Genomic DNA, 13,051 nt, shown 5'->3' with positions numbered 1-13,051 from the left:
TCTTATAAAGTCATTAAATAATTTAAAAATAGTGACTTTATATTTAATTAATATAATTAAATAGTGACTAAAGTATAAAATTAAAATAATTAAAGTCACTTAATAAATAATAAAGTGTACCTACCCTCTTCTAGAAAGAATCTCATGATGGGCTATGAAAAGGATAAATAGAAGAGGGTGATGGATGATCAAGGAGATTGGAGATTGATTTGGTTATGATGACATGACTATTGCGTGGCATTGGTTGAATCTCTGAGGATGCAAACCTTCAGTAGATTGGTAGAAGGGCTGGACGAAACCCTAGTTCTTCATCTTGGGAGTAGGTTCGTGACGGAATCTACATCGGTGCCTAATTTATGAAGTCTTCTTTGAAGACAAATTCGCAGTTGAGAGGAGGATACTCTAGTCATCCTATTTGAGCTAAAAGAAGATTATTCATATCAGATCATGGAGGTTTCAGACTTGCAGGTTTTGAGGATTGAATTAGTTGTAGGACTGTATTTTATTTGGTCAGGAATCTGAGGATGTATGCCAACCATTTGATTAAATGAAAGCAAGTAGTTGTGTCTGATAATGAACCTTGTTTATCCCAAATTCATTGTGGTTGTTGTTCCAAGTTATTTCTATGATATTCTATCATTGTTGTGGCCCAACTTACATGTAGAATTTGCCTTGGAATATCCTTAAAGTCAAACTGAAACTGAGATCAGCAGATTAAACTATGACAGCCAAGTGCTTGATGAAATGTCCAAGTGAAAAATATTAGGATTTCATATCAGAAATTAGCAGGGACATTACATAGATTAGTTTCTCTAAACCCTTCACCCTTTTGATCTTTCTTTGTTTAAGGAGTTAAGTTAGTTTGCAAGTTACAGCTGTTTTGCAGAAGCATAAGTCCCCTTGTGATACTAGAATATCACATCATTTCACTGAGACTATCCAATTGCACGTCAAGACCTGACTAAAGAAACCTTAGTGTTGCCTTATTTGATCACATTGTTTAGCATATGAGGTTTCCTTGTTCAAGAGAGGATAAAATACTTAGTATTTTATCATGTGTTCAAGGTGTCATAAAAAACACATCAACAATTACCACCTACTTTAAACCTATTTAACCCTATGAATCCCTCAATTAAACAATTGGATGACTAATTAAGGTCCTTTACATTAATGGCATAAACAACCCTAATCCGGCCTAGCTGGTAAACTATATCTCATTTTAAAGATTCCATCTCAAAATGCAACTGATTGGGTCCAAGCTATAAGTCGGGGACTCGGAAATGTCCAATCACTCTCTAATATGCCAGACTTTCCCTCAGACAAAAGAGAAACCAAATTACCGGTTCATACTGTTTTAAAATATGTCCTGACAAGCTCACTGTTTTGAGTTTCAAAATATGTGCTCCCATACCAATTGTTCAATACATTAAATAGGAAAGTCAAGTAGCAAATCCCTCTGCTGCAAGCAGGACACAGGAGTAGAACTTAGTCTAGCCATTACTTTTTCACAATAAGCTATATTCTGGCCACCCAAGAATCAAAAGGGCCTACTTTCCTGATTTGGAAATTTCTACATAAAGAATTCAGCTAACCGCATGGACTACTAATGCTACTCCGCATTCTATTCTTCTAACAGCAAATGTTTTGATAATTGGATTATTTCGACCCTGGGTCAAGGCATATAGAAACATTTTTTTGCTGACAAATCAGCAGATAGCCAGAGAGACTTGTTTTCTTGGTAATGGGCTATTTTGTACCACTAGGGCTGACGAGGACAAAAGTATAGAGAATACAGGCAATCAAAATTTCTTTGAAATATAGAGGAAAACAGCGAGAAACCAAATATGGCCTCAGAGATTTTTATAAATTATATGGAAAAGAGTGTAGCTATTAAATTGAAAATCATACGAAGTTCATGGGATAAGGATTAGATTGCACCTGTAGCGTTGTGAATGCCTGGAATGGAAGAGAGAGGTATGCGGTCTAAGAAGAGCTCGAGGGCCTCATTTGGATGCAAAGGAGGTTTGTCACTTTCTTCTTCATTCTTTTCATCCTCCAAGGTACTAGTAATGGCTTCTTTTTCGTCTGCAATTCCTCCGCTTAACTCATCCAATACTTTCTTTAACTCTCTGTGATCCATCTTTCTACAGCTGCACAATTTTCTTTAAGATTTCCAATACAAAGCCTGCATGGGAGATATAAATGGAGATTTCTCAGCATTTTATAGTGCTGTGCTGGACACCCAGTTTGTTCATAACCATGACAAGTGTCTCTTCTTGCCTCCCTGAAAATCTTGAATATGGTCAGTGATTTTTGTTTCTCGTACAGGTGTGAAGTTGATATGGAATTTGATTTGGTTCATCATTTTGGATGTTGATTCCATGGTTTACTTTGTTAATGCTGTTCTTAGGAAATACTAGATTAGAACAAACATTAAACAGAGTTAAAGTGGGAAAAATTGTATACCCGGCAATTTTTTGTGTTCGATTTGTGCTGTCAAATTTAGAAATGATTTAAATTTGAATTGATTTATTTCAGTATTTTAAGAATTTAAATTTAAATTATAAATTATTTAATTATATTTTAGTATAAAATTATGATACAATTTTGTATATGATTTGATTTTTATTATTAAATTTATTTTTAGTTTCAAATTGTGTTTTAGAGTGTTGTATAGAGAATAAATTTTAATTGATTTTTAATATTTATAAAGAGTTTTGTTATGCATTACATCAATATTGGAGCGAAGTATTAAATATATGTAATAGTATTTAGTTAGACTAGAATATTGCATTGAAGATATGTAGTAACACATAACTAAACATATTATATGATTATTTGGTGTGGTTTTAAATCATTATAAGTTCAAATGTAAAGGTAATTCAATTTTAAAATCAAATAATTTAGAGGGATGATTTCATGTTGCAGTATCGTAAATTGTATCTTCAATACAATTTCTTGGGCCTCACTTTAGTGTTTTTGCCTTCTATTCCCTAATTATGCCTAATCCTACTCACACTAGTGTCAAATCTGTAATCTCAATTCTTTGCTTTGACTCCTAGACCTTGTTTCAACCCAAATAGACTTGACTAGGGTGTTTGTCCTCCTAGACTAGGGCACTAAGCACCATAGTCCAGGACAAAAGGGCCCAAATTTGAATCCTCCAATGGTTGAAAAAAGTTGAACATGAAATGATTTTCGATGTCAACCTTCTTTGTAATTTTCAACACATTTCATGAGGATAGGTATAAAAGCAAGTCTTATCCCCTCATTTTAAACATCTCTAAATTACAATTCCTCAAGAGCAATCCAAATTCACCTAGGATTACCCCTATCAATCCAACAACATTTTTTCTCTATTGTGTGTGCAGGTTACAGGTCTAGAAGAGAAGGATTACAAATCCAAAAAGTATAGACTGAGACGAACGAAACTAGATTTTAAAGAAGCATAAAAACCTAGACAATGGTAATCGTTAAATAGTGTCTCGCACTTTGCTAAATAAATTTCAAAAGGAGATTCTGAGTGACCTTCTGATCCTAAAAAAAAAATTGATATTCACATATGACACCTTGAGGACTAGGTTGCCTAGCCCCATAGTCCAACATTTCTGAGCTCAAATTGTTGACATGGGTTCCTTTCTAATTTCCATTTCCAGATTTGCACCCAAAGTCTACATATCTATTCTAGAACTTTATGTTTATGTTGATTACTTTTAATTTTGCATCATTAGCCCTAATTATTGCATTTAATCATTGTATCTTATCCAATTGCAACAATTCAACAAAAATGTGGTAAATCCCATTTGTGCCCAACTCTTTCAATAGGTGTAAAGTTGGGCCCATTGGATTTATTCAAGTAGCATCCCTACCTATCCTCTCATTGTTTCCCGATGACGGTCAACCCTTTAAGGTGGGAGAGATACACCATCCTTATTACCTATTGTTTCACCCATTATTTCTCATTATCCTTAAATATCCCATCATAACATCCATTATCTTTACCCTTCATAATCATTCATATTACCTATCATTCCATCCATCTCGCATAGCTCATAAATGTGGAGATATTTTTCTCATGTTACCTCTTATATATAGCATTTTAAAAAATAATGCTATGGAAAAATGACAAAAGGAGGGGAAAAAAAGAGGAAAAAGAAAAAAATGAAAAATGAAAAAATGATGGAAAACAAAACAATTGGAGATATGAATATTATAAAAGAAAATATAAAAAACAAAAGCTTGTTATGAAGAGGTGATGAAAAAATTAAAGGAGATATGTGCTTAAGTATGAGCTATAATAGCCAAGGGTGAAAAGTAATCCAAAGTCATAAATGCCAAGGCTACTAGTTCAAACTAAAACCTCTCAGAAATAAAGATTGCACGAGGACATGCAATATATCGAGTTGGGGGGAATGATGCGAGCCATTTATATCCCATTTTATTTAATATTTAATCCATTTTCATATGCCTTAGTACCCACCTTCATATGTCATATGTCATTTTCATATCATATCATATTATATATTTTTACCATCCTCTGCTATATATGGTTAAAGATAAATAAGTGATATTTAATATATTTTTGTAGATGTTGAAAAATTAGGGTTTCCGCCACAAGAAGGATGAAAACCTCTAATTTTTACTTGGGGAACATTTACATTAGGGAAAGGTAGGAATTACATAGATCTAAACCTAAGAGTTCTAAATGTTGACCAGATGAGGTGTCAAATCCTCTTCTTTACCTTAAGTTGAATTGAATTATTGAATTTGTTGAAATTAGGGTAGAGGTGTTGGAAATTGATGTAAAAATGCATAAATAGTAAGTTGCAGTCGTTGAATTGAGCCATGAATTTGGATCTAAGGATTTTAAGAGGTTTTGGATCTATTCTGAAAAGGAGCTCCTGATTTGTTAGGACTGGTGTGATGATCGCTCTGGTACTTCACAGTTTTCGCACTCCAATGGGGGATCGATTTGTCTCTGTAAATAAAGCTTATCCTAAAGATCGCAACTCTATACCTGTTCCTATGCACACTAGAGAAGGGAAATAGGTTGGGAATAGGGGTTTTTCTTAGGTCAACCCACAATTTTGGAATTAACCATGAAATAGAAATGAAATCTGATTGAATTGTAGTAAAGGAAATGTTCTCCTTTTGAAAGAGATGTTGAATAATGACCGAAACACAAATGCAATACCTCCTAATTGTGAAGTTTTGTTTGTCTACACACAAAATTAGGGTTTCATGAAGTCTTCAATAACATATAACATGGATGTCAACTCCAATGCTTGAATCTTGACTTTACCTCTACTCTCATGCTTGAAGGAAGATTGATTGCTTGCTTGCTTTCTTGAATTTGAATGCTTGATTGCTTGAATTGATTGATCAATATTATTGTCAAATGATCAAATGAGAGAGGTAGACCTCTTTTTATAATTGCCCATCAAAAAACAACTTAATTTTCTGACATGAGCCGACACAAAGCTGGAATTCCCGCTCTAAAATCACATGACCATTAACAGGCCCAAATTTGGGTCCTAATTGGGAGGATCAAGTCGCCATGCCTTGGTCCTACCCAATCAAAGAGCAAAAATTAAGGGCAGGATGAGATGAAAAGTGAAAATGATGATATATATGCATAGCAAGGGCATAATCAAGTTCCATTCAGGCCTCGAAGCATGAACGCCAAGGTGAGGGCCCAAATGCGGATGGAATTGTAAGGGAGTATAATTTAGGATGCTACATTATCCCCCACTTTAGTGGGAGTATGATACTAAACATACTCTTGATAAAGTACAAAGGTTCACATTGAAAGGCTTTCATCAAGATGTTAAGGAGGCAAGACACATCAAGCCTCTAGTGGACTTTAGGTATCTTACTACTTTCAAAATCAAGATAAAAGGGACATCATAAGAAAGAGAGAGTAAAGAGAACCATGATTACTAGCCTAGTAAGGTTCACTTACTATGAGTCATGAAAATAAAAATACCAAAATTACTAAGCAAAAGACTAAGTTGGCAAAGTAACTTGAGTATCAAGATATGCAAGAGAGAAACATTGAGTGAAGTGAATGCCCCCACGTTAATGTGATTGTGTATGCCACAACGGTGGCAATTGTTTTAAGGTACTATACATTAATCCAAAAGAGAAGCACGTTATCACAACAATATGCCCCCAAAAGAGAAAAAATTAAAGGATAATGTTCACAAAACACAAAACACAAAAGGGTTCTGTAGACACCTAAAATTGTCATGTCTAATTAAATAAATATCTTTATTTATTTAATTACTTTAGCCTAATTCTTCTATTAATTAAATAAATACTTATTTATTTAAATTATTCCTTTTCCTAAATTAAATAAATATCTTATTTATTTAATTATCCTAATTCCTCTATTAATTAAATAAGTCTTTATTTATTTAATTAATTCATTAACCTTTTCTACCCATGACACATGTCATTCATCTCTTAATTCCTACACTACCTACCCCTTTCATTATTTTATTATTTTCTCTACCTACCCTCTAATCATAGCCGACCTCCTTTTACACCTCTCAATCTTATCCCTCCATTTCTTATAGTGTCTTCTATATAAGGAGATGCTTCCTTCATTATCAAACCCTGGCTAATCAATTTATGCACTTGACTACACTACGTTTTCCATAGGCGATCCTACTTGCAACCACATTTCCATTCTTTGTTGAGCTCTTGTGCACACATAAAATTTGAGAGAAACTATATCAAACAAGATCAATGGAGATAGGAAGAATGGAGATTCAAACCCTATTGGACATGTGATGGTATAATCTTTGTGATTTCATTTGATTTGCATTGTCTTAGGTAATCTTCATATGTTATGGTGGATCTTTGTTGTTGTTAGGCTAGGGTTTTGTGGTTGAATTCATTTAGCCTTTCAATATCGTTATTATTGTTATCCATTTTCACCATATACAGGTTCTACTTAACTCTAGGGTCAGTATGCTCTTATGACAAATAATGTATATCGTGTATGTATTTGCATTGAATTGTTATCATCCCCCAAAGAAATTAGAACCAATATGGAAGAAAGGCACATGTGTCTTTTGAGTCAACATGGGAGAGACTAAAAGATATCTCAATGCTTTGCATCGTCCTCAAGTACAAAACACTAGGGACAACAAATAGAAGAATTGAGATGTGTGTGTGTGTGTGTGTGTGTGTGTTTATATATATATATATATATATATATATATATATATATATATAGATATATATATATATATATATATATAGATATATATATATATATATATATATATATATAGAGAGAGAGAGAGAGAGTACATGGCATGAATGAAACTAATCAAGCAAGTCATCCACCTCCCAATCTTGCTCAACATTATTTTGGTAAGGTGGACAATATGCAAGAGGAGCAACTTCGAGCATAGTAGATGGATCTACCACAAGTTCCAAACAAGGACCATGCTCTAATGATGGATCACTTTGTCTATCATTAGGAGCTAGGATTAATGCTTGTGAAACTTGTTTATTCATATTCATCACTTGAATCAACATTGTTAGCATGAACATCATTTTCATCCATCTTTTCATCAAGATTAATAAAAATAGGATCTTTAATTGGAATAGAACATGAACCATCATTTTTCCTAAGCATTTTATGTCTTGGAGATTTAGGTTGAACTTCCTCCCTACTATTAGGCAAATGCTTATCAACATTTGGAGTCTTCGGGGAGGAAATAGGTTGAGAGGCAAGTTCATGAGCTCTAGCACGATGTCTTCGTCGGTGTTCTCTCACACAACAATTTATTTTAGTTTCAGCTAAAGATTGTGAAGGTTTAGGGTCAATAGTCATAGGCTTCTTCTCTTCCTTTAAATAAGGATGCATAGAATAAGGTTTCTTAGGTTGAAAGATAGGAGATGTTCCCTTGCAAGATGTAGGAGGTGGAACCACAACATATAGAGGAGGAGTAGATGGTGTAGGAAGGAGACCGGGTCTGTCATGAGAAGAAGGAATAGGTCTATCATGAAGAAGAGGAATGGGATTAGGATCTCTAGGCTTACTCAAGGATAAGATCATCTCATTCTTCCACCTTTGATAAGATTGAAAAAGAGCATCACTTTGAGGCTTAAGAGGTTCAAATTGTTTAGAGCAAAAGTAATCAAGATTAACATCTTCATGCCTAACCGTGGGTTGGTACATGCTATGATTAATTACATTATGATTTTTTCATTAAGAGGGAATTTCAAACACTAATGAATGGTAGAAGGAATCACTCTCATAGAAGAGAGCCAAAGATGTCCCAACTTCATAGGAAATTCATCCAATGTAGGAATGATAGCAAAATTGATATCTAAACACTTCGTACCAACCTCAATGGGAAGAGTAATAGAACCAATAGTGGGGAAAGAGAAACCATCAAATATTTTAATCACCATATCAGATTTATCATATGTTACTTGATGCAATTGTAAGGTATAAAGATATTCTTCAGTTATCACGTTCTTCATACACACAGGATCAATGAGCACACCTCATGAGAGCATGTCCTTTATCCTCACAGTGATATCTAGTGGGCCATCAGGTGCTTCAATAGTCTTGCTAGGATCAAAGGTGATACATAGGTCCTTAGGAGGTGTAGGTTTTGTCAAGGCACAAATTTGCACCCTACTAAACTATAAGTTTAGCAATCTGGCCTAACATGGGATTCACTTCTGCATGTGGGCAATGCATAACCTAAAATGAAACCTCCGGTTCCTAGGCCGATTCCTATTGGATAATCACCTGATACTCTCTAATACTGAACTAACTTTGCAGGGTAAAGGATAAGAATTGCAGAAATGGAATTTAAAACTAAACTAAACTTAACTAGAACCTGGTGATACACCAAAATGTGAGAGATAAATGATAAAAACCAATCTCAGTCTACAATATTCTACTTTAATTGATAAACACTTCTTTCCTGTATAAGTTTGCATAAGTGTTTCATAATAAGGTCTTGAGATGAACCAATGAGGAAGAGTGATTCTTCACTCAAAAGTTTTGAACTCTTAAACACATACTATGACCTGCAAACATACACACGTTCCTATATCAAGGTACTATTTGAGACAAGTAAACAAGGAGCAATATAACTCACAAATTTAACTTCATCAATCATGCTTGTACACAAAATATGGAAAGAAAACAAGGCTTGATTCCATAGAATACTGCTCCAAAAGATGTTGTTACATATAAAATATCTCTAAATCTGAGTTACAGAATGCATGCAAAAAGAAATGCTAAGGACAAGAAGCTGTCTCAGAAACACTGCTCTTGCAAAAATCAGAACTGCTTGGGAATAAAGTGTCCCAAGACTCTAAGTACAAAACCTGCCCAATTGATTGGGTCGGATGCAAGAAAAAAAAAGGCCTCAAAAAGAGGAGTCTAGAAGCCACCAAAAAGGGTTACAGACATGAAAAAGTCTTCTTCAATCAATAACCAACCCAACAGATCACTAGAAACGGCCTCAAAAAGCTCAACCAAGTAATAAAAGCTCCCTAAAAATGGTGAAAGAGTCCAAACTCGACCCTTTGCCTAAAAGTGCTCCAACCTCCCTAAATTCACTCCATTTGATTTCAAACAACCTCATGTTCCTATTAAAATGTTCTTATCTCCAAAATTACCTCAACTCCTTTTGAACATTTCCCAAGTAGTCATGATTACTCCTATATGCTCTCCTTATGTCTCCAAACCGAAAAGGCTTCTTCAATGGTAGCCTTATCTCTCCAAAATTAACTCATCCTTCAAAAATTAAGTCAAAAGACTTAGTCTCCTTTTAGCACATGGATACACCTTTTTCACTTTCAATAATAATAATACTTAATTACAATTTATAATGATATTGTAATTAAATACTATTTTACAAAATGATACAAGCTTAGACAAAGAAAGAAAACAAAAAAATAAAACATACTTGATAATATCAATGCTTAATGAAACATTTAAACATTGATATCACCAAATATATTTTATTATTGTTTTTTGTTCACAAAGCCCAATGGACTTGAAGAAAAATCAAATATTACAAAGGGTTTTGTCATAACCCTAAAAGCTTATACTCTTCCGCATTGACTTAGCCTTTCATTTTGCAAAATGAAGAAAACAATTGGAGAAGTTTTTCAAGGGTTTGAGACCCCAAGATGCCGCCATTGCTGTTTGGATTTCTGTCGCTTTGTGAAGTCTTTTGATGAAGTTTTTCTGTGTTGCTACTGCCATGATGAGTTATTTCTGTAGCCACCATTATGAAGGTTTTTGAATGAAGAATATGTGTTTGCTACTGGTGCTGCCACCCTAGATAGATTTGATTGTAGTCTTCGAACAATCCAGGCCGCCACTATGCATTAAGAGTTAGACTTTTTTCTGAAGGCATGCTGAAGTTTTCTGAATCTTCTCTTAAATACAAGTCCCATTTTCTACAGATATGAAGCCTTTGTGAAATTTTAATAAACACTTGCTCTCTTGAGTGAAATGGCTTCTTTTTGCTTTATTTTCTGTTAATATGCCATTGCTAGAAATATTTAAAAATCTTCATAAAGTCTGCTTTTGATGTTTGATACTTTCCATGTTCACTCAACAAGAAACTGAGACTTCATTTGATCAGTTATCATTGCATTGCTTGAAGTATGAAGAGGGTTTTTTACTGTAATACATCTGCAAATATTCCTTGACATTTCAAATCTATGTTAGATTTTATGTTGGCAGCTTCAAAATTTTCCCAAAACTGATGTTTCCTTTCGATATAGTTTTGTTTTAATGATATTGACAAAAGAAACAACTAGCCGCAATTTTTTGGTGGACAAGACTTCTGTTGAACATGCGTTTGATTCTTGACTATTGTTGTCTTGTAAGGTAGCCTTCATTTCTGCAGCTGAAAGTTCCTTATCTACCTGTTGATTAACACCCAATTTTGATATTGCTCAATTACTGGTTTTTTACTTCCTGCAGCAACTACTTTGAATCTCCTGTAGCAACACCAATCTTTAGATCCTCTCTTGGCAGATTGTTCATTCTATGCCTTAAATTTATTTAACACTTGTCCTTATTGTTTCCTATTAGATGTTTATTGTCTGCCCTTGTACTGTGCATTTTGATCTTATGTAGAAATGAAGTTTGAGCACAGGCTCGTGACACTCATTTCATTACCAGTTGATTCTGCTTTCATTGAAGTTTGTTGTTTGTTCCTGTTCATAGAATATTTCAGATGCTCTGTTTCTATACCAACCTGTTGCATTGAATCATTTATCTTCACTATGTAGCATTGACTTTTCAATACTGTAAGGTTTCACATTAGAATAATATGCCCCTTAAAGCAGTTTATCCATTAATGCTTTCTTTTTATACATATCATGAATAGTAAAGTAAAAGGTTTCATATTTAAAACAAATATGTCCCTTTGATACTTCAGTTGGTTTCTTCATCATTCCATTTTGATATTCTGAGATTAGTTACTCTAAAGGGTATGTCGGGCTCATACCTGAAGGGAGCCTCGGTCAAGGGCACATGCCAATTAGAGTAACTAATTATCTGCACATGAAACAAACACATTAGCATAAAAATTTATTTCTCTTGAAGCAGTCATTTGTGTCTTTATCTTTCCTGCTCTTTCGAAGCAGAAATAGGATAGGATATGATAAATGGTACATTGTAGGATAATCTTTCATTGCTTAGATTTGTTGGATCTGACACCTCTTCTCTTTTGTGCAGGAAAGCAGGGTTTGCTCAGGATTTGAAGACCAAGAAGATAGTCATAAGGACAACGGGATAGCCAATAACCAGTCAAAGCAACCCAAGGCAATGACTGGTTATCCTTACACTCACTATTTGATTCTATCCTTTTCTGTTTTGGATATGTAGGAAAGATAGAAATGCTAAGCTCATGGCTTGTGTGAGGTTTTAAGGAATTCAGTGCATGTATAAATATGCTTCAAATGCATGAACTCAATTTGTAATCTATCATTGTTCAATACAAATGAAAATACTTTTTAAAACACTGCAATGTACCTTCTGTTTTGCTAGTTTTTTTTTTAATCTATAAATGCAATCATTTGATAAAAATGCATCCTTTGGCCAAAATTACATGGGTAATGAAATTTTAGGTAACAGGTTTATCAATAAGATTCACCACATTATTAGACTCAAGGCCAAGATCATTAGGAGAAAAGGCAAGATGCTCGAACTCAATCACATTAGTAGAACGAGAAGGAAAAGGATTATTAAATATTTGAAGGTTTTTATTAGGAGGAGCTATGGATTTATTCCCTTTATCATTCACTCCAACCATAGATATAGTATTGTTGGCAACAAGGTCTTGAATTTTACTTCTTAGGGAATAACACTTTTCAGTGTCACGATTGAGTTGACGATGATATTAGAAAAAATATTTAGCATCATGAAAGGTGGAAAAGGTTTGGTTGTGTCAATTGGTTTGATGGGAGGAAGTTTCAATACATTCTTTTGTAATAATTGTGTCATAATGTTATGCAAAGATTCAAAAAGAGGTGTAAATTATTTTCTAAAATACTTGGATAAAGGAGGCACACCTTTTGTTATGGTTGCAAACTAAGTATTGTTGTTGTCGTTGAACTTGATGAATCCCTTGTTCGATTTAAAATTTGCAAAAGGTTGTTGAGCACTTTCATTCTTATCAATCAGAGCCATTGAAGGAGATTGTTCAAATTGACTCATTTGGAGTTGATAGTTATAAAGTACCGCGCACAACTACATAAAGGAAGTAAACTCAAAAAAGATAAGCTTATCCCTAATGTGTTTTTGCAAATTAGAAATAAAAATTCTTTGAACATCTTGATCATGCATAGGATACAAAATTTGAGAATATAAATCCTTATATATACCAATAAAATTAGTCACTTTTTCTTTTACGCCTTGCTTACAATGCATTAAATTAGTCAAAGTAATCTTAGGACCAATATTATTGTGAAATTGTTGAATGAAAGCATTAGCCAATTGTTGAAATGATGTAATAGAATAATGAGGCAAAGAACAATATCATTGCAA

General features: G+C 33.9%; 1 protein-coding gene across 1 annotated transcript in view; it reads right to left on the bottom strand.

Annotated features, from left to right (window-relative positions):
* The window catches only part of LOC131030853 (SNF1-related protein kinase regulatory subunit gamma-1), a 66,136-nt gene extending 63,778 nt beyond the window's left edge, over positions 1-2,358 (bottom strand). The window contains exon 1 of the mRNA XM_057961786.2: positions 1,939-2,358. Coding sequence (XP_057817769.1) covers positions 1,939-2,140 — 202 coding nt within the window. The 5' untranslated portion in view covers positions 2,141-2,358. The remainder of the gene's footprint in view (positions 1-1,938) is intronic.
* Between the last annotated feature and the right edge of the window lie 10,693 nt (positions 2,359-13,051).

The sequence above is a fragment of the Cryptomeria japonica genome, chromosome 4 (genome assembly GCF_030272615.1).
Source record: "Cryptomeria japonica chromosome 4, Sugi_1.0, whole genome shotgun sequence".
NCBI classification, from domain to species: Eukaryota; Viridiplantae; Streptophyta; class Pinopsida; order Cupressales; family Cupressaceae; genus Cryptomeria; species Cryptomeria japonica.
This window is presented reverse-complemented; position numbering and strand designations above follow the sequence as displayed.